The sequence below is a fragment of the Rhynchophorus ferrugineus genome, unplaced genomic scaffold (assembly GCF_030347505.1).
Source record: "Rhynchophorus ferrugineus isolate W39M unplaced genomic scaffold, kcgeb_rfMv2 rfM4, whole genome shotgun sequence".
Lineage (NCBI taxonomy): Eukaryota > Metazoa > Arthropoda > Insecta > Coleoptera > Curculionidae > Rhynchophorus > Rhynchophorus ferrugineus.
The window spans coordinates 32,000,372-32,027,222 of NW_027472583.1; the positions used below are offsets into that span (position 1 = coordinate 32,000,372).

General features: G+C 32.5%; 3 protein-coding genes and 3 long non-coding RNA genes across 8 annotated transcripts; 1 reads left to right on the forward strand and 5 right to left on the reverse strand.

Moving 5' to 3' along the window:
- Positions 1-95: 95 nt before the first annotated feature.
- On the reverse strand, positions 96-8,024 carry LOC143195271 (uncharacterized). Of its 2 annotated transcripts, XM_076402278.1 has the most exons (14): positions 7,777-8,024; positions 7,534-7,718; positions 7,280-7,482; positions 7,047-7,220; positions 6,877-6,992; positions 6,567-6,824; positions 6,271-6,490; positions 5,918-6,201; positions 5,686-5,862; positions 5,324-5,598; positions 3,691-3,869; positions 878-1,321; positions 616-808; positions 96-561 (listed from the first exon to the last, which is right to left on the reverse strand). In XM_076402278.1, the coding sequence occupies exons 1-14, from the start codon at positions 7,893-7,895 to the stop codon at positions 245-247; spliced, it is 3,144 nt and encodes a 1,047-aa protein (XP_076258393.1). In that variant the 5' UTR covers positions 7,896-8,024; the 3' UTR covers positions 96-244. The 2 variants fall into 2 exon arrangements, with proteins under 2 accessions (XP_076258393.1, XP_076258392.1); XM_076402277.1 differs by having other exon boundaries at positions 6,877-7,220.
- LOC143195276 (uncharacterized) lies at positions 1,349-2,142 on the forward strand. The gene is made up of 3 exons (XM_076402284.1): positions 1,349-1,617; positions 1,676-1,875; positions 1,917-2,142. The coding sequence occupies exons 1-3, from the start codon at positions 1,447-1,449 to the stop codon at positions 2,116-2,118; spliced, it is 573 nt and encodes a 190-aa protein (XP_076258399.1). The 5' UTR covers positions 1,349-1,446; the 3' UTR covers positions 2,119-2,142.
- A 4,753-nt stretch (positions 8,025-12,777) lies between the features above and the next one.
- On the reverse strand, positions 12,778-13,120 carry LOC143195278 (uncharacterized). The gene is made up of 2 exons (XR_013005508.1): positions 13,009-13,120; positions 12,778-12,905 (listed from the first exon to the last, which is right to left on the reverse strand). It is a non-coding gene; the product is annotated as an uncharacterized LOC143195278 (long non-coding RNA).
- An 800-nt stretch (positions 13,121-13,920) lies between these two features.
- On the reverse strand, positions 13,921-14,268 carry LOC143195279 (uncharacterized). Its single transcript, XR_013005509.1, has 2 exons — positions 14,129-14,268; positions 13,921-14,073 (listed from the first exon to the last, which is right to left on the reverse strand). It is a non-coding gene; the product is annotated as an uncharacterized LOC143195279 (long non-coding RNA).
- A 507-nt stretch (positions 14,269-14,775) lies between these two features.
- LOC143195277 (uncharacterized) lies at positions 14,776-16,386 on the reverse strand. The gene is made up of 3 exons (XR_013005507.1): positions 15,627-16,386; positions 15,181-15,573; positions 14,776-15,101 (listed from the first exon to the last, which is right to left on the reverse strand). It is a non-coding gene; the product is annotated as an uncharacterized LOC143195277 (long non-coding RNA).
- Positions 16,387-17,904: 1,518 nt separating this feature from the next.
- LOC143196688 (uncharacterized) lies at positions 17,905-22,393 on the reverse strand. Of its 2 annotated transcripts, none has more exons than XM_076404576.1 (9): positions 22,258-22,393; positions 21,095-21,332; positions 19,653-19,853; positions 19,472-19,591; positions 19,279-19,412; positions 18,752-19,225; positions 18,482-18,696; positions 18,255-18,430; positions 17,905-18,181 (listed from the first exon to the last, which is right to left on the reverse strand). In XM_076404576.1, the coding sequence occupies exons 1-9, from the start codon at positions 22,261-22,263 to the stop codon at positions 18,036-18,038; spliced, it is 1,710 nt and encodes a 569-aa protein (XP_076260691.1). In that variant the 5' UTR covers positions 22,264-22,393; the 3' UTR covers positions 17,905-18,035. The 2 variants fall into 2 exon arrangements, with proteins under 2 accessions (XP_076260691.1, XP_076260690.1); XM_076404575.1 differs by having other exon boundaries at positions 18,746-19,225.
- Between the last annotated feature and the right edge of the window lie 4,458 nt (positions 22,394-26,851).

Consider the following 26,851-nt stretch of genomic DNA (forward strand, 5'->3'; position numbering starts at 1 on the left):
TTAAAATACATATTACAAAGTTTATACTGCATTTATTATTTTAGTTAGTTGGATGCTAAAACATTCATTTATTAGATTAAATTAATATTATAATGTGGGAATATTTGGTAATGATTGCATAATCATATCAGTCTGATGGTTAATTGTCGTGTAAATGATCACTGAAGATTTTTAAGTATTATTTATGAACATGAATACTTTTCATCATCATTGTTAATTGTTTAGTAGCTCCACATTTAATAACCTACTCAGTTGCATCATATTTAACTGTATATAAACTCAGTACTTTATCCACTGCATGTTGCCATTCTTTCTTCAAGGCTGAAATTAAATCTTCAAAGTCTTCCATGTTAATTTCAAGGCAACGCTTCTCGAATGTCTGGCGGATATCTCGAATAAACTCTACGGTATCAGCAAAGTTTAGAATGGAGCCTTCGTCCCATTCACTGGTAATTGTCGACGCTGATCGCTTGGACGTGTATCTGGATCCGTGATGCGAGTCGCTGGATTCAGTTTTATTATCGTATAAGTTCAGGAAATTTTTACATGTAACTACAACATCTGAGAAAAATTTTTTTTACTAAAGGCATTATTAATATAGCACAGGGATTTTACTTCGATCCTTGCCTGTTGTCATTACTAACCAATTGATGTAGGATCTCAGAAGAACCATCTTTTCTAAAACCTTTCTATTAAGTTCATTCTTGCGGTCTTGTATTGAGGAAAAACGTTGGATGTAGTTGGGGAGGGAATCTTTCAAACTATAAAATTGGTAAACTGCTTCATCAAAATAGTCCTCCAGATATTTCTGAAAATTAAAATATAAGTAATATATGTATAATAAATAATATAAGACAGTTTTAGTAATGTGTCTTACTAAATAATTAGCTTTGGAGTCCTTTGTGAGTTCTGCAGCCTTTATACATGTCAGCTCAGCTTCCGCTTCAAGATTATCAAGTAACTGTTTATTTCTAGGATGACCATGTAATGGCTTCAACTTTTTCTGCACTTCCATAAAAACATTTCTCACTTGCTCTTTCTGATGTTTTATGGGTTTCTTTACATTATCGTCGTACCATGTATCAAAAGCCTTTAATGTTTTTCTATGATATTCTGATAAATACACATCCACGTAATCCTCATAAAATGGTATGAATTTGTTTAACAGGTTGATGAATAGTTTTACGTTAATCATCCATGTGGCCTCAAAATCATTTTGATAGGAGAGAAAGGTTTGGTACAGATTCTGAAAGAAGGAGTCCGGATTGCTGTGATATTTGGATTCCGACAAGAAGAAACGGTGTCTGTCTTCGTAAAATACCTAAATATAAATATTATTTTTAATTATTTCACATAATGTCAGTGCTACTGAAATGTCATTTAAGAACTTTTTCAAAAAAAATACATCGAAATTATAAATTAGTTTAAAAACTACTTATCAGAACAATGTCGAAATCGGAGCGTACAGCTATGGGTGAGTACTGGGCGAAGACCATCGAGAAAGAAGATGCTTTAAGAGCAAAATGGTTCAAAATCAATGAAAAACGATTGAACGAGATCGCTAACAAGATTCAGTCCAGGGTAGTACCAGAAGAAATTAAGGAAAGTATGAAACAGGTATGTAGGACATTAACAAAAAAATAAAGATTTGTTTAGGAAACATCTTTGAATTTAGAACAGAATAGCTGCATTCCAGAACTTAAAAAAATTTCCCAGAATCAAGACCGAGGATCAGGTGCCCGAGTTTGCGGGTAAACTACAAGGAATAATGAAGCCTATTGACCCAGCTATTAAGAAATTGATATACACCGGTAATAATAAGGACGGTAGAGTTAATTATCTTCGCGAAAGGATCCAGCTATTACCGGAAGACAGGTGGTGCAAGTGTTTAAGGAAATTTTGAGGTCTGTTTTTAGATTTTATTTTCCGGAAGTCTCGAGCTTTGAATATGGGTGGAGGATGTGGGATTACGTGAAGACCATCAAGAAAACTGGTTTTGGGCGTCAACAGATAGTTAAAGACACATTTTACCGCAGAAGAGGTGTAGAAGAGGATCCTGAGTGGTACCGAGAACCAGCTCAGATAAGTCCAACTTTTTGTAATAATTGTTCTGTATAAATATTAATAAAATATAGCAATTGTGTGTTGTCATTAGTTGTATTCTATTCTGATTATTCTTGGCAACAACTTTTTACATTAATGAGTTAACTCTCAATTAATGAGGAAACCCTCATGGCACTCATTTTTTTTCTGAGTTTCCTATACTCGTTATATTGAGTATCATTTTCTATTACAAAATTCTTATCAACTAACTAAAGCATTTTTGCCTTTGCTTGATCTGATAAATCGTTCCAGTAGTTCAAAAGGATTATATGCAGATTTGCATCTTGAGGAACATGTTTGAGTTCTGGCGTAGCCATCAACAAATGATGGTGGTTCTCATCGATAAAATGTTGAAAACTCAAATTCGTGGAATGTTCAGCTGTTCCCAACTGGATATTTTCGAATGAAATGACGTCTGAATTTACGAAAATGTACTTGTGGGAACTCCTACACTTAACCACTAAAAAGGCAGTTCAACATTGAAGAAGAATAACATGTTTCAAAACCAGTCCTGTTTTTTTAGATGAATAGACGTCATTAAGTTGGCAGCTGAATTGACGGATGCTAGGGAAAAACTAGCTAGAGGCGAAGAATCCAGTGAGAGTGAAAGTGAATGCGAAGAAAAAAAGAAACAGGAAGATTCAGAGATACCATCAGAAGAAATTGTATGTTAATATATAGAAAATTGTTCTAAGATAATACTGATATTATTTTATAGGATGAAAGGATGGAGGAGAAACTTGAAGCAGCCGAAGCTGATCAGAAAAACCTCTTCCTCATAATTTTCCAACGTTTTATTATGATCCTATCCGAGCATCTAGTTCGGTATGATACTGACGGTAGGGACTATAATACTCACTGGTATAAATGGACAATTGGTAGACTGCAACAAATATTTCTAGCCGTATGTTTGATTAATCTTTGTTAGAATTTAAATTGCTTTTCACCAAAATCCACATATTTTAGAGATTTTCCAACAGTTTGTTTTTCTGCAGGGTTAATTTTTGTGTATTTGTGTCTTGAAATGTCGGAAACAATGAGTTTTATATTACAGAAATAATATTTTCTCTTTGTAAATAGTAATAATAGAATCAGTTCCTTACTTAAAACATTTATTCAATAGTATGGTTAGGCATGTAATAGCATTTTTTATTTGTTTTGTTCACGATCCTAATGGTAGTAAGCATAGATATAAGTAATGTATTAAGTCATCGGGTGGAGGATGTGGGATTACGTGAAGACCATCAAGAAAACTGGCTTCGGGCGTCAACGGATAGTTAAAGACACATTTTACCGCAAAAGAGGTGTAGAAGAGTATTCTGAGTGGTACCTAGAACCTGCTCAGATAAGTCCAACTTTTTGTAATAATTGTTCTGTCTGAATATTAATAAAATAGAGCAAATGTGTGTTGTCATTAGTTGTATTCTACTCTGATTATTCTTGGCAACAACTTTTTACATCAATGAGTTAACCCTCAATTAATGAGAAAACCCTCGTGGCACTCATTTTTCTGAGTTTCCTATACTCGTTATATTGAGTATCAATTCCTACTACAAAATTCTTATCAACTACGTAAAATATTTTTACCTTTGCTTGTTCTGATAAATCATTCCAGCAGTTCAAAATGATTATATGCAGATCTGTTAGAAAAGTAGCGCGTTGTGATTCGAGGGAAAAATTAAATAGTTTCGCATGATATGTTGATATGTGATCCTCGATTTTTTTAGTTTGTAATTTTGTATCATTCGTTTCAATATTTGACTTGTCTGAAATAAAAATGTATACTTTATAAAAATGATCAAAACTAAATAAACACATACAGAGTGTACTTATTTGTAACCAATTGTTTTTTAGATCGTTTCAAGAATCTTCGATGAAATAACAGGTCAATTGAAGAGTCCCCGGCCATCACGATCACCTCTTCATTCGACGAAAACTTCTTCCCAGCGAGCTTTTTTGAGATCTGAGAACAATAAATAGACACTGGGGGGCAGATCTGGAGAATACCGTGGATGAGGAAGCAATTCGAAGCCCAATTTATGGATTTTTGCCATCATTTTCACTGACTTATGACACGGTGCATTGTCTTGGTGAAGCAGCACTTTCTTTTTCTTCAAATGCGGCCGTTTTTCAGCGATTTCGTCCTTCAAACGGTTCAATAACGCTATGTAATGGTCGATGGTCCTTCCTTTTTTAAGGTAGTTAATGAAAATTATTCCATGCGCATTCCAAAATACAAACGCTATAACGTTGCCAGCTGACTGTTGCATTTTCTCACGCTTTGGAGCGGGTTCATCGTGTGCAGTCCACTCGGATGACTGTCGATTGGACTTCGGAGTGAAATGATGGAGCCATATTTCATTCATTGTCACAAATCGACCCAAAAACTCGGGTTTAATACGCTTTATCATCTTCAAACACTGCTCAGAATCATCAATTCGTCGTTGTTTTTGGTCAAAAGTGAGCTCGCGCGGTACCACACATGGTATGCACAGAGCTTTTTCATCCCCAAATATTCGTGAATGATATGATGTACACGTTGAGTTGATATCTATTATTATCAATTTACGGTCATTCAAAATCATTTTGTGGATTTTTTAAATGTTTCCGTCGGTAACAACCTCTTTTGGGCGTCCACTGCGTTCACCGTCTTCGGTGCTCATTTCACCACGTTTAAACTTAGCATACCAATCCTTGATGGTTGATTTTCCTGGGGCAGTGTTCGGAAACTCGGCATTAAGCCAAGTTTCTACTTCAACTGTATTTTCCCTTCAAAAAGCAATATTTTATCAACCCGCGAAATTTCTTTTTATCCATTTTTTTACAATAACAAAAATTGCTTCAGTCAAAATGCTATAATTCACAAACTAATGATCCGACAGCTGTCAAATTTATACACGCATCTTTTGAAGATTAGGGCTAACTAAAAAGCATATGGATTTAATTCTAGTAGCGTCATCTATGTGGCAGACCGGGGACTTTTTAATTGACCCGTTAATAGAATCAAATTGATGCATCGCTCGATATGCAACAGGAATAATGTATATATTTAGCATTTCAAGTTCAATTAAAATAAATATATAATTTAACATTTTCATACAGGAAATAAATTTAACACCGCTTAATTTAGTTAAAAAAGTTCTTTTTCATTGTTGATATAAAAAAGAAACGAATGGAAGCTTCAAGAAAGTGGAGCGTGTCTATATATGATGTTATATACCTGAATATAGTATTAATGGTACTGGATGGTCTAAATATAATGCTAAAGACTCAGCCTTCTGTGATATTTCATTGCTGATAAGATCAAAGACGTCAAAGTATTTAAAATTTCCACATCCAGACTTTGCGTCTTCTTCTAAATGTTTTATCGCAATAGATAAATCATTAAAGTTGCTTTTTTCTGAATCTAATTTTTTATCCACATCTTTCCGAAGACACTGTAATTTTTTCTCAACTTTTTCAGCAAATAAATACTCCTCTCTGATGGTTTTTAATCTAAAATGTTTTAATATGATGGATATATAATGAGTTTTGTGTACAACATTTATTATTAATGTAATATATTCTGATTTAAAAGCATACGTGTCCATGACTTCGCTGTGTCTAGTTTCCATATCAGTCATTATGCTGGTTTTAGCTGTTTGTGATGTTTTCTCAATGGAGCTGATATCTTTTTCGCATTGTCCTTCTAATTTTGTTAAGTGCTTTATATATTCTTTTGATTCTAAGGGGTTGAAGTTGCCATTTTCACTGAATAATCTATTTAAGTATTGATGAATTATGTTTAATATTGTCAGTTATATGCTTAATATACCTCATGTGTTTTATAAACATAATATTTTTTGATTTAATCTCATTGAAAATTCTCCCTACTTCTTTGACATATTTTGAATAAACGTTTTCACATTCTTCTTTACCATTCTCCAATTTTGCATGTAATACTGTAATATACGCTGTAACTGTGGAAGAACCTTGTACATTCAGACATCTGCTTTCCAGCTTTTGAATCTCACGGTTATATTGTTCGAATATCTGAGTATATTGCTCCTGGTGTTGATTAAATTGATCTTTTATGGCCTGTAGTGTTTTTTCTATCGCCTGTCGTATGTGAAAGAGTTCAGTAATTGTAGTGGAAGCACGCAAGAATTTCATTGATAAGTATCTTACGCGTTTGTGTTCCTCTAGTCTGGATTTATGTATATCAAGTTCTTTCAGCCGCTCTTCGTATATATACGCTTGAATTTTTGCATATTTGATTTTGGTGATATTCAGCCTAATCTCCAATCGATGTTCTAGTGTTTGGATCTCATCATTTATCCACTTCTCGCCGTCCTTTTGTAGTTCAGACTTGGCGGTTTGAACATAGGTTCTAATAGATTCCCATAACCTGTCAAATTTGATCAGAATCACCAGCCAATTTGATATAACCAAATAATTTATATGATAGGAAAGTAAATACGTACCCAAAACCCCAATTGGTGACAGCATCCACTTCAAATTTACAATACCATATCTGATTAGGTATGAGATCTTCGTTTGGATCAGCCATTTCGCTGGTTCGGCTTGCCCTCTTCCTCTGAATCTTGGGGTCCTTCTCCATATCGGGCGGATAGATAACCAGAAACCTATTGAGTTCGGCTATCAGAATGTCCAGAGCTTGATCCAAATACGTTGTGTATTTTTTCGTTGTTGTTGTTTCAGCTTGGAATTGAGTTCTACATCTATGGAACGATTTAATTAAGAAAAATAAATAAGAAGTGAAAGACACAATACAGTTCATCCATAGAGTTTAAGTGTTTTTTAATTTCTTCGAAAGTTTTATTAACTTTATCTTCAGTGGGTTCCTGGCGTAGTGTATCCAGAAGAACATTTAGTTTTAAGCCATACATCTGAAAGTGATAAGTAACATATTGATTAAACTCCACTAGCCTTAATAGGTTCACCTCTAAGACACGATTATTGCCAATTATAACATTGCTGATGTCTTTTTGCACCATTAGTTGTAGTACTGTGAGCCTCCTGAAGTGTTTCTCGAATAATGTCGAACCAGCTATCAGGAACTTGTATGTATGATCAACAGTTTTTGACATATCTTTAATCAAGTCGTTCCAAATTTGCTAAATTTAAGTATGTTGTTAATTAAATATTATAGATGTCACTCATTGCTCAATATTACTTGAACTAGGTCAAGCTTATTATTATATATGTCCCTCATTTCCTCAATTGTTGGAGTGTACATCTCACATTGTATTGAGGATACTTCATCCTCGTCCATTTCAGTTAATGTTTCGTATACACACTTCAACTCTTCAAAGAACCTATTAAAGAATATCACGGTTGCTCTTTTAAAGCTTTGTATAAGCTTCTGGGCAGATTGATCTAAACAAACCGGAAATAATAATTGGGCATTTATTATGGGTTCAGTTTTACCAAGCATGCCCAATGTTAATCTTAATTTTCTTAACCATTCTTCTGCTGTCGGTACATTTGTTATACATTCAACTGTTAAAGCATTTTTAACACCATCAGCAATGTCTTTCAGTTCTTTCTCGTCATCAGGTGATAAACATTTTTTGGAATTCAATATGTCCTCAAGAGTTTGGTGCGTCTTGGAGCTTCAAAAATGTCTATTTTGAAATTTGGTCACTAAAAACTGATTTTACAGCCACATACCTTACTGATTTTGCTGTTTTTTCTTTGACATAATTAATCCAACATGCTTTAATTCGTCTGAGTTCCTCTATGAAGTTCTTGAGGTCGTTTTGGATTTCCAGCTTAAGATGGGTTTTCATTTCATTCTGAGTTCGGCGGTTGCATAATAATTCTTGGTTTATTTTCTAGAATGTGCTGATTAGATAATACTTGCTTAATTTAAATTGATATGATAAACACTTCTAGCTGCATTTCGATAAATTCATTATATTCACAGGGAAGACTGTATGATATAGTTTTGATACTATCGAAAGCAATTTTTAAAGCATCTTTTAACTTTTTTGACTTTGCTTGTTCCAAGTCTTCTTGGTTGTGATGCCATTTGTCAATTAATAATAACTGTTTTTTAGTATATTCTTCAATGATTTTGTGAACGTTCTCGAAATATTCCTTCTTGATAACTTCAAAGCTCTACAACATGAGGACGTTAGATATTTTTGAGTTTTATAAATTACTGACAATTACTTCTTTGTTAGCACGCATTCTACATTCAAAAAGTTCGTCTTTAATACAAAGCTGGATCTCATTTAACTCCTGCTGAAGACTATCTATTTGACTTTTGGCTATGTCATTGTAGTGAGTGATAATTTCCGTTTTAGTGGCGCTTAAATTATTGATGGTTTTCTGTTCCTCCTGTTTCCTTTTTTCATATAACCGTTCTATTATTCGCGATGGTCTTGATTGACCAACTGTTGACCAAGTTGATGATAAATAGGTTATTAAAGTAAGATCGGTGATGTCGATCCTCGATATCGATAATGATATATATTATTTAATAATAGTTGGTAATAGAGGTAAAAAATCGATGTGGCTTTAACGTATTAAGATTACAATATAGTTAATATTTTATCTAATAATATTAGGTGCTTGCATGTATTTTGATTTAGTATACTACTCAATATATACGAGTCCGATAACTACTTAGCATCGCTTTCCAGTTAATACTAACTTTCAAAAGAAAGCTGTTAAAATTTCAAGTGACACATTTTCGTGTTTTAATTTAACACTGGTTCTTGATGGGAATAGATACCGTCCAAGAGAAGCAATGGCTTGAAAAGGGTTGTAAGGACTTAGCTCTGTCAGAAACAACAATAACACGTTGATTTGCTAATTTCAAACGTGGTCGTATAGACAGTGGACGTCCAAATGAGGTGGTAACACCAGAAAACATAAAAAAATCTACAAAATCGTTTTGAATGATTGAAAAGTTGCGTGAGTTAGCTAACATCGTAACGATATCAAAAGAACGTGTTGATTTTATATTGCATGAGCATTTGACTATGAGAAAGCTCTGTTCAAAGTGGGTGCTGCTGTTGACTAAAAACAAGAAGGTGTTGATGTTTGTGAGCAGTGTTTGGCCATGTTTAAACGTAACAAACCGGAATTTTTGCGTGTCGATATGTGATAATGGATGAAATATGGATCTATCACTTCACTCCGGAATCAAAACGATTGTCATCTGAGTTTTAGAACGGCACTGGAATGCTTATCTAGCTCTTGAGGGAAATTACGTTGATGAATGAAGCCAATGATGAAGCCAATTGTGAACAAAAAAAAACGCGTTTTCTTTGTTACGGTTCGGACTTTTCAGCCCATGTGTTACTTTCTCGGAGACGGCTACTGTCTAAATTTCAGCCGAATTTAACTAGTGGTTTTATTTTGACCACATGTGGAAGTGGGCGTGTCAGCAAATTTTTATAAAAATGCAAAAGGAGCAATATAGGTAGGTGATTCGATTCTTGTTTTTGGAAGGGAAATCGCACAACGAAATCAAAGAGCTCTTGGATGCTGTATACGGTGACCTTCTCCTTCGATGGCGACCGTCAAAAATTACTTTAACGAGTGTCAACGTGGTCGCACGTCTGTTTTTGGTGAGCCACACCCAGGTACCTCGAAAACGACTACCACAACAGACATGAGAAAAATCGATCTTGTATTGGCATATCGCCAATTGAAGGTTCGTGAGGCTCGCGTTTGCTCACTCCAGACAACAAGCGCAACTGTGAGCAGTATTTAATTTCAGAGCAGTATTTAATGCTGCTAAGTACTATCCGAAGGAGTTTCTGCATTGTTTCGTGATCGTCAATGAAATATGGATCCACTGATAACACATCAGATACCAAGGAACAGTCGAAACAGTAGACTTCACCGACATGCTTCGAAGAAGGCGAAGATTATCTTATTGGTCTGAAAGGTGATGGCCTCCGTTTTTCGGAATTCGCAGGTGATCTACACTGACTACCTAGAGAAGGACAAAACGGTCCCAGGGCTGTACTACGCCGAATTATTGGGCCAATTTGATGCCGAATTGTAGTAAAAACGGACTCATTTGGCGAAGAAGAAAAGTGTTCTTCCACCATGATAACGCACCGGCTCGTTTTATTTCCGAACTTGAAAAAGTCACTTGCCGGGTAGAAATTTAAGTCAAATGAGGATGTCATTGCCGCCACGGAATCCTACTTTGCAGACTAGAGAAACTTATTTTTTAGACGGCTTAAAGAAGCTGAAGCATCGCTATACTAATTGTTCTGAAAGAGTGATCAGAATCACCTAATAATGCTATTAATATTTACCAAAATTATCTGGAAGATAGCAAATGTCGTCATCCATTTTGAGAAATGTCAAATGTCATTGTTATACAAGTAAATCTATTTTAGTTATAGTTTGTAAAACTGGTATAATTCGAATAAATAATAAGTGAATAATAAAATAAATTATATTGAGCTGCAACACAACAACTCTGAAGATATCCAATTAGACGTCGTAGAAATGGTTGTTTTTATATTTGTATTTATTACCTCGCAGAGAGTAGCATTGTTAGTAAGTTGTTCTGAAAGGTAAAACAAACTTGTCAAATTATCGAATGTCAATCGCAGAATAGACACACTTAGAATGTGATCTCCCCTTTATAAAGTTGTAACCAAGTTTTCCTAGATCGTCCTAGTCACCTGAAGGCGCGCAAAGCGGGTTTATTTACTACAGGGAGAAATTAAAAAATAGCCTTAAAATATTATTCATATTTTATTTAAATATTAGTGAATATCCAATGAACTCCGAATCACGGTCCTCGGCATTAAGCCTACCGACTAGCGAGAGTATACATTAAAATCATCATGGTCCGCACATTCGGCTACTTTCGGAAGTATTCGTTCGCTAAAAGTCGTTGTTGCCACATTTAGAGCTAGGCTATTTGCATTATGAATGTATTTTATTTTAGAAAAATAATATATTTAACAAGCCTTTCTGACATTAACTTTTATATTTTGTTAAAAAAAATAGAGTAGATATGTTTTTTTAGTATATAGTACAATATATAGTTTTTGCCTTTAGATTTGGCAACATTGCATGGTATTGTAAGCCAAGCTTTTCTCAAAAGAAATGGCGATGTAACGTATTGTTTTTACTAAACGTTGGGCATTTATTTTTTTAACTATTAAAGCGTTTGATATGGCTTTTTATAAAGTTATATTTTGACGTTCCTTTTTACTTAAAAAGAAGACCTTTTACTTTAACATTTTGGCATTAATTCTAAAAAGGTAGTTATTTGGGAAAGTATTGTACTTGCTACAGCTGTATGATTGGTTGACAACGAAGAGTAATCTGCCAAAATATTAAACAAGAGAAAAGCAGATCTAATAATAAATAATATACTAAAAAGAAACACAAAATATTAACATCATTGAGTTTTTAGGTACTTGAGCCTTGATTTCTTTAAATATGGGGCTGGTTTTTTGGTGGATAAACCCCTTTTCCATTAAATAATTGACCTTGCTCTTTTTTTGGAAAAATGTTCTATTGCAATTTTTATTGTATTGTAATTAATTAGTAAATAGTGCGAGAAGTCTAAACGAATGTATAATATATTATAAAATATTTTGTAAATTAATGTCATCTTACTGTTTATATATATATATATATATATATATATATATATATATATATATATATAAGGTAATATAAAACTTACGAACATTACCGTTTAATTTAAAAAATAATACAGAGGATATTTTACGTCTTGAAGACTAATACTGTGTTATAATTAACACATAATCACCTACGACGTCCCAAGCAACACTGAGAATATTTAAATATTTTTAACTGTGGGACGCACGCGCTAGCGCAGTTTATTGAATATACTGGACCACGATGATTTTTAATGTATCCTACTAGCGAGTGACCAACTGAGATGAGAGATCATCCCAGAAGACTTTCGATCTTACCCAGCCTGGTTTCTGGCGTGACTGAGATCATTTTCTTTGTCGGATGACTAAGGACAATTACAAATGTTAAACAATAACATATATAAATTTATGACCGTGCCCCAGTTGGATTCGAACCCGCGACTATTGCAACAATAGGAGGCTTTAGCACTGCGCCAACGAAGCCGACTAAAAAATTATTTGTCCAAATATATACTTGAAAATACACTATTTAAATGTACTGAATATGGTAAATATATGTTACAATTTTGATTAGGAAACCTTTTCTTCTTTATATATTTTTAGGATCTAATTGGATACTACATGTAATTAGCCATGTGAAATTTTCCATTTTTGCTCTTGGTAATCCTATTTATTTTTTCATCTTCTAGAATAAACAATACCTAGTTATAATTTTTCTTGTTATATTGCCTTTGCCCAGTATGCTACGCACACTCATTTTAAAAAAGATCACCATTTACCGATAATAACTGAATGAGAATGTTCATTAATTTTGGTTTTGTACATTCTTTTGTCAACAAATAAAAAAATTTAGATATCCAGAGATAGCTTCCCACATAAACCTTAAATGCTACAAATATAACGTCATAACAAATTTCCTTACGATTATAGACATAGAATAAAGAAACTTAGAAGCGCATCTCCTATGTTAAAATTGGTTCTAAGTTACGCTTGGAATCCCCGTGTGAGGGCGCTTACGAATGCGCCGTATGACAGTTAGTTACGGCGGGAAATTTAAAAATATTATTTAAATATATTTTATTGATATATTACAATTACATTAATTTTCCTTGACCATAAAGACATTGATATAATCACAGAGATATCTCCACTACCCAAAACAGGTAATCCACTGATATTATCTTCTCTCTAAAATTTAAAACAAACCTAAAACAAACATTAAAATAAGATAATATAACTATTAATGGTTCTGTTGTATTATTTTTTAGAATCAACTAAATTAACAACCTACCTAAATTGAGGTACATTTTATCAAATATGACAACTGCAGTTCGGTCTATACAGTCAAGTTTCTGAACTAACGACCAAAATTAGAGGTAACTACTCAAGCAGCAAAAAGGAACAGTATACAGTTCAGTATCTGCATTAATGTTCATCTAGAAGACAAGCAGAATATCTTCAATAACAGTTTATATCCTCTGCCACTGCATTTCAATAAGGATAAAGCCATTAGTGTTTCATCCAACCTAAAGCGAAACTGATGGGACAGGATGAGTTATCTGTAAATGAACATATATATTTCAAGTTAGAACCTCCATTTTCTAATAATAAACCTAAGTTTCTTATCATATACTTACTTCTGTCTCTTGTTGGGGCAGAAGAACCTCCTATATATCTATCAGCCTTAGGAATTACATCTTATTTCAACCATGGCTCTCCACATTTTGGTCTATAGTCTTCATCTTTAAAATGATTACAAACTTTCCTGGACCTACATAGGAGATCATAAGAGATCCCCTTAAGGTTTTCTTTTTATTATAATAATAAATTAACACATACAGAATAATCTAAAGTAATTCTTAAATATATATAAAAACACATACCAAAAAACTTGACATCAATAAACAATATATATATATATTATATATATATATATATATATATATATATATATATATATATATATATATATATATATATATATATATATACAATATTATTTTTAATGACGTGTTAAGTCCCCATTTACTATAATAGTTTCCAGTCAATAACAGGATATCAATTAATAAAGTGATTTTCTGCATGCTATATATATGTCGACTGCTTAAGTTTAAGAAAATATATTAAAGATACTTGCCACTTTATAGCAAATTGAAAACAGAAATTAAATTTGGTTTAAAATTTTTTTATAAAAATTTGGTTAATATATATATATATATATATATATATATATATATATATATATATATATATATATATATATATATATATATATACTTATATTGCGTTGCACTTTGCTTTGCAATGGGTACCGGCAATGAAGGAATAGATCGAAAACTTGATAGTGATTGGCTGCCTGCTGAAATATCACCCGTAATAAAACACGTTCAAGTTATCCAAAACACCCTCACTAGTTTTTTCCTTTTCACAGTATGCTCCGGGTGACCGACGTGATAAATAGTTATTAATAATTAAATTTTTAAAGGTTGAAGTGAAGTGGTCTGCCGCTGGAAAATTGTCTTTGTCTTCTGCCATAACTCCTAACACTGCCAAAAAAATTTCCCAAAAATCGATGTGACCAGAAGTTGACAAAACAGCTGATTTTAACGGCTTTCCTGGCGTTGAAAAATGTTTTGACGAATTTATACTGTCAAATAAATCATCTAAAAAAATTTATAAGTATTACAGTATCCATGCTATCAGGTTCTAGCGGTTTGTCTAAAGTTCCTGAAATAATAAGTACTAGTAAACTATGCCAATAATGCAAACATTATGATGGTGTAAATAAAAATTAAAAAACTTACCTCACGTCAGACCTTTAACAATATAAAAACAAATTCTGATCACATGACTATCATTTAAACTAGGACACATTTGAAATGGGGCCATCCTATCTGCTATATATAGTTGCTCTATATGCTTCGCTACTTTCCTTATATTATTCAATGTAAAATGCAGATCTTTTGTTAGCATATTGTTCCTAATTCCTTTCAACAGATGAGGTCCATCAAATATCGGCACTATTTCCTTATTATTTGCATGGAAACTGAAATGCCTATTTTCTTCTTTTTTTTTCTTACAAAAGACTGGGTAGTATCATCTAACAGACTCCTGATTGCTGCTACATTGGCACTTCCTTGATCACATACTGTGGCTACAACATTGAGGCCACATTCTTCGCATTTGATGATAACTTTTTTGATCAAATTTTTTAAGTCGATAGTTTTTATTGGACAACTGGTGAATGTATAGCAGGTGGTTGTTTCCACTGTTTGTACACTCCCATGAAAACATTAACATAATCACAGAGGTAAGGTTTCCCATCTCCATCAACCGAATTATGTAATCTGTTGATTTTATCGTCTATAATATTATAAGACAGACCTAAAACAAACATTAAAATAAGATGCTATGACTGTTAATAGTTGTTTAATTTTTGGAATCAAGTAAATTAACAACCTACCTAAATCAAAGTAGATTTCATCGAATATAACAACTCAATCTATCTATAGTTCTATCTATAGGGTTAAGTTTCTGAACTGAAACCACTAACGACCGAAATGCAGCGGTTTTTACACCAGTGGGAAAAGGAACCTTATTCAATGTCTGCATTAATGTTCTCCTAGATGGCAGAATATCTTGGATAACAGCTGATATCCTCGGCCACTGCTTTTCAGTAACAATAAAGCCATTATCTTTTCATCTAAGCTGAAACGTCTTGTTTTTGGTTTTTGGAGCTGTGTACGGACTTGGCACATAATGAATTTATATGTCAAATCCCGACACCTTTTAATCAAACGCTCACGTACATTCTGAACAATTACACATATATCGGTGCACATACATCTTTTACACTCTACAATAAGATTTCCTACAGTTATCATATATTAATTATATACTCATCTTTACCTGTTTCCATTCTCATCGCTCTGTCTTAGAAATTGGTAGCATTGAATCATATTATATTCAGAAAGTTTCATTCAAGACACTAAGCAAGCTGTAAATTTCTAATGTTTCGATAACATTTTGTTCACAATTCAGTAATTTGTCTATAATTTGTTATAACTTGTAATAAGTTGTAATTTGTGTTTGTGAACCGAATTACTATTAAATGTTATGACTTATAAAGCCTGATCAATTGTTATTCGAACATTTATCTTTTAACCTTTACGGTCATAACACTATTTTTATTATCATCTTGCATTCTGAAATATCCATGTTTCATCTAAATATATAAATTGATATAATAAGTCTTCCTTCATTATATGCTTTTAAAGATTGTGTTCTTTTAAAAGCGATATCCGGAAGTTCCATTAGATAACGTATATAATATAATTGTATTGAATTATGTTTGTATTAAAACATTATTCACTGTTTTTATAGATTTCATATATATATTTAATCTCTGATAGAGCTAACATCAAGCCGATCTTGATTTGTCTTATGAGGACGGTTTTTTTCGGCGAATTCGAGATATTTTTCATTTTCTGAGATATGCCAGTGATCGTGTTCATACTAATATTCAGTGCAGCTACAACACGCTCAAAATATTTTCAATAAAAATCGCAACAAATATTTAACAGTAAAAATGTTCACCTCTCTAACGAATTTTACCGGCAAGAGCCTAATAATAAGCAGCAGATTTCAAATTTATCAAAAGCAATAAAAACATTCCAATAATGTTTGCCGGTTTATAACCTCTTATCACTAGCACTTATTTACTATTTTTGAAGAATTTTACATTCGTTTGACAATCGGACGACTTTGACAGGCTAGTTCGGTTGCAGGTTCGAATTAATCAGACAACATTGTATCTCTTTTTAACTAGAATAAAATGCGAAGGAAAATATTGTCTGATTCTAAAATGAATTTACAAATTGCGGCAGGCAATACATTAAACATATTGATGACGCATGTACGAAAATAGATAGACTATATTTAAAATAGCCCTTTAAAATTCTATTGACCATTAATTCATTAAATCCATTCATTAAACAATGCTTGGTATTTTTCGTATTGCAATATTCTGTTGATAATGCAGTTAATTATATTTGAAAATACTGGCATTTGCTGACATAAAATGAGGATTTTAGTTAAATTAAGTATTATACTAAGGTGTACATAATTGTGGTTATTAATAAAAAATTAACATACAGCATTATTCACTAATGAATAAAATAAATTCCTGACCCTGTTAAGTAATATTTAGATAACATTAAATACATGCTACAGTTAATCCATGCTATGTTACCACATATTTATTTAGCTCCAAATTTACTTGTTTTGAGAAAAAAAAATTACATTTGTACTTACTTCCAATTCTTTTTGAAGATTCTAATGCGGGTTGAGCAACTGCTGGGTCCAATATTGAACTTGTTGATAAATGTTCCTCCTCGATAGGTTAAGGCAAGAAATCTATGAACATCCATACATTCTATATATATTTCAATTATTCACTTATCGATGAAAGGCTTCAATGAAATACTTACTTGTTTACAGTTACGAATTTCACCTTGGTTAAGCAATGCTTCATAATATTCAGACCTGAAATGAAAAAAAAATCTATCCAAAAGATTGATGTAGGAGCTCATAAGAGATTCCTTTAAGTTTACCATTGTTTGCCATATATTGCCTTTATACCTCCGGCTCTCTAGAGACTCGGACGCATATTGTATTTTGTGTTTTGTGTGTCTTTTTCACACATTTAGAACAGATTCGGGTTATTATTTCTTTCGTTCAATATCATACAGTTCTGCTCAACAGCAGCTTCGTTCTTTTGAAGATGTTAAAAGTTGGGTCGATTCTTGGAACGCATTCAAAGATGAAAGAAGAATTTTATCGATGCACAATTCGCATACTGGCGGAAAGCTGGATCAAAGTTGTGGATGATGGTGTACAGTCTCCAAATAAATATATAATAGTTTACACAACAGCTATTATAACAACTATAAAGCTTTAAAATTTTAAAAATAACGCCATGAAATAATTTTATTCCTAATTTTATTGTATTGTTTATATATTGTTAAGTAAAAATTAGGATTTAATTAATAAAAGGCGTTTTTATTTTTTGTCAACACACATTTATTTTAAAAACAACAAAGAGGCAAGAAACTTATCAAGAGATATGTTAGATCCTCAAATAAATAAATAAATAAATAAATAAACATAATTAAATATAATTGTCAGATTTGAATCTCCGATTTTTAAAAAGTGCTTTTAAATACCCATAGCTGGGATAATAATGCTTTTAACACATTTTGTACTGGAAAAATATATTCAACTTGGCAGTTTCTATCATAAACTTAAGACAATAAGTATTTACTGCCTTGAACTGATTTTATGACCAAAATCTCGATCCTGGTCGCTTGTGGACTGATCTTCCTCTGAGTAGTCGTCATCGTATTCTATGTCGCTGGTTTCATTCTTATCAGACCTCTCAATTGATGCATCATCTTCATTATCATCTGTAAGATCAATGACATGACATGATCAATCATGACAGTAACAAAAATGGTGAATATGAAGAACAATAAATACCCTCCGGATTCTGACTGGAGTTGATTTGCATTAAGTTATTATTAACACGACCAGCTGCCTGAAGTTGGGCTAAACGATCGGCGACTTCTTTACTGGGTACTGAAGAATAGAAACCTGATTTCATTGAGTTACTTATGTCTGTGTCTTTACGCCTGGTTTGGATATCAGCATCAGACCTAATTTATCACCATTAAACTCATAATTATTCAGTTTGTGTATATTTTTACCTAGATCCAAAATAGTTTTGAACGATTTGAGCTTGGTTTAAAGACTCCCCAGCACTTTGAGGTGCCCCTTGATCTGGTTGAATTTCATCGCTGAGCCCTAAGCTGTATGTAGCCGACACGAAGTTGGCAGAGTTGTCAGACTTCGATTGTGCTTGATGTGATTGCTCGTCGTAGTTGAACGTTTGATAGTCTGGTGGACCGTTTTTATTGGGTACCTAAAATTGCAGTTGGTGCTGTTATGCTTTATGGACAGTTGATACTAACTTGTACATTATCAGGTTGATATTGGGCAATGTATCCCGGCAATGCCTGCATGAATTGGGGTAAAAGTTGAGGCTGTTGTTGAAGGAAACTGGACTGAATGGCTTGAGTTTGAGCGGGTGCTTTGGCAATGTTATAGCCACTGTTCATAGCCTGATAATGATTCATATTCGAGAATGCCATATCTTGAGCTGATTCATCTTCATGTAAATGATCGAAGACAATACTGATACCGTCATTGTTATTTGTCGGAGCTGCACCAAAGTTGTCTTGAACGAACAATGTCGACGGCAAATTCTGATAACCCTGAACGTTTTGACCTTGAATAGCGTGAAGGTTCTTCAAATCGTTTGGTAATAGGTGTTGATACGATAAAGCAGGGTTGTGGCTGATTTGATGTGTGGCTTGATTTAGTTCGTCTCGATGGAAATGAGTAAGTTCACTAGGTTCTGTCACTTGATACTGATGCACTATTGGTTGTTCCTTAAAAGATAAAATAATATAGACTTGTATAGAATTGATTGAACTGTACATACAGTCACATATTGTTGTTTAAGTTCTTGTTGATAACGTTGCTGTTGCTGTAGTTGCAGTTGTTTCTTCTTTTGTTCCAGATGGTTTGACTTATCAGCAGGACCCAAGTTTGGCGCTGGTATCGTATGAATCGGACCTAACATAAATGATAATTTCATGAAAATTTAATAAAAACATTAAGATATGGCTGTCTACCTATTTCTCCAACTTGCTTTATTGGTTGGGTGTTGATTGGTATGTTGTTGGTTTGTATATGGTAGTCGTATTCTGGAATACTTGGTGATGACACGAATGAATGTTGTTCTGGTTTTGTTGCTGTGACATTAATAAATATTGATAAATAATAAAATCATACATTACATAACTAAAGACTCACGTAAAACGTTGGGTACTATTTTGGTTTCTTGAGGAAATTGTACGGAATTGGGAACAATGTTGGGACTTTTAAATTGCTGAACTGGGTTTTTGAAGAAACCTTTGCCTGGTGGCCCTGGTCTTGGTTTGTTGGATTGAAACTTGGGCCCACCGAAATTATTCGGTACAGGTCCATGATGTCCGTTCCCTTGCCCTTTGAATCCTTAACAAATTATATTATATTTCGTCTGAAGTTTCGATAGGTTACTAGAATTGTGAATTAATTTTGAGGGATTTATAATAATTTGTAGCTTTCTATGCTCAGTTTCTTATGTTCATAGCTTTATTTGGAACATGTTATATATAATAAAATGCAATTTTATTATATATAATTTTTTACTTAATTTAAGTGTTATTTTAGCCTTGACAAAACGAGTGAATTTTGGTTTAAACACTTTAATAGCGGTGGTTAAAAAAATAAAAAATGAAGAATTGGAAGCACATGAAGAAAATTATTTTAGTCGGTTGTTATTATTTGATACAATTGATACATTTGAGAAAGAAAACTGATTCTATAACAACCATAAAATACAATACATGTATCAAGCACAAATACAATAAAGTAATTTTAAAAGTTGTTATTGGTCAATTATATCTTTCAAAATTCATTAATTATGTATGCAAACTTTTAAATGGAACTTATGTATCATTGCTCCTTCCAGTTATTAAATATTATAATCAATGTCAATTTTATATAAAGAGTTAGTCACGTTTTGACATTTAAATAACTTCGATACACAATTTGAACTTGGTTAATGTGGCATTAAAATGCTATTAGATAATAAAAAAGAGAATATTTGGTGCATGAGGTACAACCACAAGAGACAAGATATTGGATTGTCCAGGTTGACTAGATTAAAATAAATTTGAAAATTATTCTCCACATTCGGCAACAATGAAAAAAAAAAGCACTTTCGAGTGGAACTTGATATGATAAAATCATTTTGTGCATTATTTACCTAATTTTGAGTCTAAATAAGAGACTATGGTAAGATTAGAAGAAGAGGTGTGGTTCAGGTATCTTCCAAATCAATGTTAGTTTCAGTTTTTTGGAGTGCAAAAGAAAATTTGTTTGTAGATTATTCCCAGACTGACAAAAAATAACAATTTATAACAGATTACACAAAAACATTTATACAAAGAGCCAATGTACAGGAAAAAATCATCATCCGGTTTATTCTCCAGATTTAGCTCCCGTGAATCCATAAATTGATGATATTATGAGGAGGTGTATTGGAGTTGAGAGAAATTATACTAAAGATAAAGTCATCTTTACAACTATTAATCCGTTTTCTTTAGGACCTTACTAGACACCTTTGCACTTCGTAAAATAATAAGCTACTACATTACTAAAATATCCCCTAAAATTAATTCACACAGTCTTCACATATATGTTGATATTACCAGGATTATAATTGTTTTGTTGTTGTGGTTTAGGTCGGTTGTTCCTCATGGGAGGGAACCGATTTTGCGGGAACTGCGCTTGGATTTTTTGCGGCGGTTTTCCCCATTTTTTCATGAATTGAGGAGGTGGTCTTGGAGGTCCGCCTTGCGGAGGTCCTCCGTAAACTCTTCGCTTAATCGCCGGATAGTCAGACGTGGATATGCACACGCATGTCGTTAGAAGTATCAAAATAATAATCTGTAAAGAAAAAGTAGCACAAACCGCGATATCATTAATATTCATGGAAATCGCGCGTTTGATTGTTTTGGTAAGGTATTGTGTGAATTTTATGGTAAAGCGATTCGGATTAGTATGCCAAATGAGAGTGAATTAGATACTGTTCTAGTAACTGTGTATTTGTATTTGTTGTGATTATTGTTTGATAATAAATGTAATTATTATCAAATTTTTCAAATAGGCAACGACATTTTTCTGTTAAAATTAATGGATGCATTTGATTTTTAGAAATACGTATAACTCATTCAATTCCAAGTTAATAAAATAATGAACACTATTTAAAATATTAAACTAAAAACTAAAATATTGAACTAGAAAGCAGTTGTTTTCCACCACGAGAGTCTTCTTTAATTGTATAAAACAAGTGGCAGAAATTATTTTATGGGAGAAAATAATTGACCTCAAATCTCACCCAGTCAACTACCTTTTTTTCTTGTAGGAACTTTCTAATGTATCTAGGAAAAAAAATAAGGAAATATCCTGAAAGCGCATCGTGGAAATTAAATACGAATAATGTTTAATTATGTTAAAGGTCTCTTGGAATAATAATAGTAAAACATTCTTAAATCTACGGAGATATTTTAAATGTTTTTGGATAATAAAAAGTGATTTATTTTTTATGATGTTTTCATGAAAATAATGTCCTTATTATTTAACATTTTTTCACTGTGTTGATGTTGTTGTATTAGTGTTAGTATTGTTATTTTAATTAATGGTTAACTAGAGAAACACACAGTAGTATTTTTCGATAATACGTTTAGGTAAATAAAAATATTTTTATTGTTTAATATTTTTTCATCTTTTTTATGTTGTATTATTTTTAGTAATAATATTGTGATTAGTAGTAAACGAGAGAAACACACTTTTAAATTAATATTTGTTTTACCTTCATTTTAATCTGCTTCTGCTTGTTGTTTGTCTACTCCAAAAAAATTAAGATAAACAATAAATGGTCATCAGTTCCATTCACTTGCACTTAACGGTTACCACGGCCGCTGCTACTGTACCAAAATGGATGATGCTATATCTACCGAACGTCTGAACGTTCGTCCATAGTAAAACTAAACAAAATAGGTCAATGTATCAGTATTTATACGCGGAACGACGAATGAAGATATTGCCGCTCGTATCCGTATTCTTCTTTACCATTCCTATTAGTTAAGTGGAGAACATTCGCCAATGTGGACGATGGAAGTAACAGTTATTACTTATTTCGATGCCATCTTTTGGGCCACAAACGTTTTCTAAGCCCATGGTTTCGGTCCTCCGCATTCTATTTTAATCAGTGTCACGTTGCCGATTAGAAATAATTTGAATCGGCTGTTAATTATAAATATTAATTATATTTTAAAATATAATAATTATTATTTATTTGTCGCATGTTTATATTTTATCTTTACATACGTTTAGTGGACGAGTGGAGTAAACCACGTTACTAATAACTACTAATACAATTTTATAAATAAATGGAGGAGTTCAAATTTAAAATTTAAAACATATTTTAATATCTTAATATTTATTAGGTGCATGTATGCTTTCCGATCATTTCAATATATAGTGGGTGGCCACATTATTAGCGATAATATTGGGAATATTTAATTTTCTAGTTTAATTGGATTTATGTAAGAAATGATTGGTTAGGTATCTCTTAGATATTTTTTATTTGTATCTGTGATCTATTGGGTCATCAAAATTATAAAAAGACTACAAGACAAGAGTTTTATAATCTTTGTTTTAGTAATTTTAATATTATTAAAAATAATAGAATTCATTTTAATATTTAGTAGTTTTGGGAACTATCGACTAAAATTTACTATCGACTGTTTAGTAATTGACTACTTTTTACTATCGACTGTTTCAGTCGTACTTTTAGTTACTATTTTTGGCTCTACTTGTTTCATTCAACTGATTTTTAATGTTCTAGCTATGTCGTTCTAGCCGCGACCTTGACAAAAATGTACCCAATATATGTTTACATAGATTTATATGTAATATATGTAGTTTTATGGTTTTTTTGGTAGTTTGCTTGTAAATAACAATATACTGTATATTAATATTATAGCATTTTGGTACAATATTTTTCAAGATTGTTAATGCAAAAAGATTAAAATTGGGAATGATAAATAGTAAAATATTTGCCTGCTTTCTGATCATTTCAATATACTACTAGTATTCAATATAATTTTCTAGTTTAATTGGATTTCTTAACAAATGATTGGTTAGGGATCTCTTATATATTTGTAATTTGTATCTGTGATCTATTGGATCATAAAAACTACAAAAAGAATACAAGACAATTTTATAATCTTCGTTTTAGTAATTATAATATTATTAGAAAATAATAGAATTAATTTTAATATTTAGTGATGCCACCTTTTGCTGCAATAAGAGCTTCTATGAGTCAGGGCATGCTCTCAATACATGTCTTCGTATCTTCTTGGAGTTTGGAGTTGAGATGGCATTCTCTGATGAGAGTTGCAATTAACTGCTGCTTGGTGGTAATCTCTTCTTTTGAAATCGCCCGTTTGGTGAGCTTCCGCATGTTTTCTATGGGAGTCATACTTGGTGAATTCTTTGATCACCGCAAAACTGTGATTTTTTTCGGCCAAATGTAGTTGCTATCGTCAGGGAACCATTAAATTATTTGAGGTAGTAACCGGATTTCTAGTACTCGCTTGAAATTAGTCTTGTTTTATTGTCCCTTCTACAATGTACAGGTTTCCCATGCCTTTGGCTAAGATAACAGACCATACCATGACACTAACCAGGTGTTTAGTTCTTTCTACAAGGTAATTGGCGTAGAATTGTTCTCAATCAAAATTAGAAAGGTTGATTCATCCGAAAAGCACACCTGTAAATTAATAGAATTAATACCTGAAAATCATTGTTGGCCAATTGTATTGTTAAAACGAATTACACTTACTCGACTCCAGTCTGCAACAGTCATATCTCGATGTTGTCTAGCCCATTGGAGTCGTTTTGTTTATGCTGTCAGTTAGGTGTGGATTTTTAGAAAGCCGCCGTCGTCTAGATTTTCTTCAACCAAACCCCTTCGCATTGCCCATTACTAAATCTTCTCATCGTCGTCGTTTATTATCATAGTTAAATGATCAACACTTTTTACAATTTTCGAGGCAGTTTCTGATTTTTCGATCGGTACGAGGGCTGGTAATTCTTTTTTTACTACATTTGCCAATACGATTTGCCACAAGAGGCAAATTTTTATTATTAATGCTAATTTTAATTCGATTGACGACAGACTTTGAGCTGGGAAGCTGAGAATGTGTGGAGTGCAGTAATAACGTTTGTATTCTTTTGCTTGTATCTATATTTTCTTGGAGACGTGTCCAAAGCGTTATCGATCTAATGAAAAGTTGAAAATTTGTGGTAATCGCGTCGAACCATTAATAAATTGTGAATTCGTAGACAAAGCATAGTATGATTATAGGGAGCATTACTTATATTTTGATTGATTTAGACATAAAAGTCGGTTAAAAGTAATGAAATTATAATATCTAGACAATACAAAAACAAACGACAATGATAGAATTAGAAGAAAGGTCAGACATCTGAAAAATGACGCCTATTGTTACTGTGTTGCCACTTTACAAAAACAATAATGATAACTAAGCTTAAAGCTTAACACTTAAGATAAATAAATTTGGCAGGAAAGCTAAATTTGAGAAATTTAGCTGTCAGACATTTGTTCTAGAAAATAACAAGATGTACAGTACGTGCTTTTATATTTTGTGGAAATTATTGTGGAATTTTTTTAATAATTATATATTTCCTATAGAAGCAATCTGATTTATATACAAGGCATTTCGGTTTAGTTTTCTTTTCGACAAAGCTTTTATTGAAAGCGTTTCTTTCGAGTTGGGATGAATTCTTCCACATGGCTGACAAAGCAAACTTAAAAAACTTATAAGTAAAAGCGTTAAATGTTATAATTTTGTTAACTGTTTTTTACAGTTCTTTTTAAGATAAAATGACCTGTTTAAATCTGAATAGCTTTATAGGGTCGATAAAAGGAGCCAATTTCAGGGTTGTCATAGGCATACTGACAATCATGTTACAAAATAAGCAAAATGAAGGATATGTGCTGCGGTCCAGACTTCAGTAAAACTGATGATGAAATGTTTAATGAATTGAGTAAGTTTTTTTTTATTTTTCATGTCATCATTATTTTAAATGAATTATAATTAATATCTTGCTAACCTGGCCAGTGTAGCCCCTTGATAATTCCTTTCCTTTATTTCAGAGCTTTTTTAATACAATCATTCAATCAGTATTCTCAACGAAATATAATTAGAAAGTATAGTTTGTTCTGGTGGTTGGGAAAAGTCAATAAAAACACAAAAGGAGAGAATGAAATTTTTTTTATTGTAACATCTAAATGTAATTGAGCTTATATGGATGACGTACTTACAATAAATATATTTCCAAGAAAATATTTAAAAATAGATAGTACTCAACATAATATATATGTTATGCTGTACTGTGTTGCATACTATTTTAAAACAATTTATATTTTGTTTCAATCTTTATGTTCTTAATAAAACTTTATATATTTTAAAGTATTAATTGTTTTCGGTCTGATTTTTATATTATGTGTTAAATGTTTGCACTAAATGTTAAGGAAGAATTTTATTATTTCTGAAAAATATTTTTGCATGTATTTTCAAAATATTTACTTAAAATGTTAAATATACTTAAAATTGCATATAACTTCTGTTCGGATTATATTATAATTGATCTGATGGAAATTGAAGTTGATGGACCGAATCTACTGCTGCAGTAATTCAGGAATCCGGGAATTTCGAAGATCATGGGTGTATTTTATGCTTGTGATTGTAACTGTAAATCTCTAGATAATGCCAGTAACCAGGTTGAGTAAGCCGATATCTTCTGGGGTGGTCTTTAAGTTGGTCGGAGGGTGGTTACATTGCCGCTATGATCAGAAATGAGAAATCAGGGAAACTAAGCAATATACCCATGGACACGAGTATGTTTACTAAAACCATGACAAATGCTATCTCATCCGGAGTGTTCGATGCGCCAGCATTAGGGAACCAGGGAATTGGTTAAAAGCGGCGAATGCATGATTTTCTAATGTCATTACATTTCAGCCTCAACCACGCGATCTGGTTCAGCCTTTCTCATAATCTACGGCACGATGATAACACACATTATATTTGTGTTTGCACGCAGCTACTGAAACAAGTTCAGATATGCCTATAGATAACTTCTACAAGAAACTTTAAGAAGCTTTTAGTTTTATCACAACAAATCCATCTATTCTGGTTGAATATTTCAATGCACATGACTGAGCATGTCAAAATTGGACCTGACAATGGTTTAAGCTTATTTTATTTTGCTTCATTAAATAACTTTGAGGTGTTATGGCGTTAAATATGTAGCAAGACACTCTTGACCGATCTAATGTTGTCTGATGATGACGCTTTATTCACTGATAATGG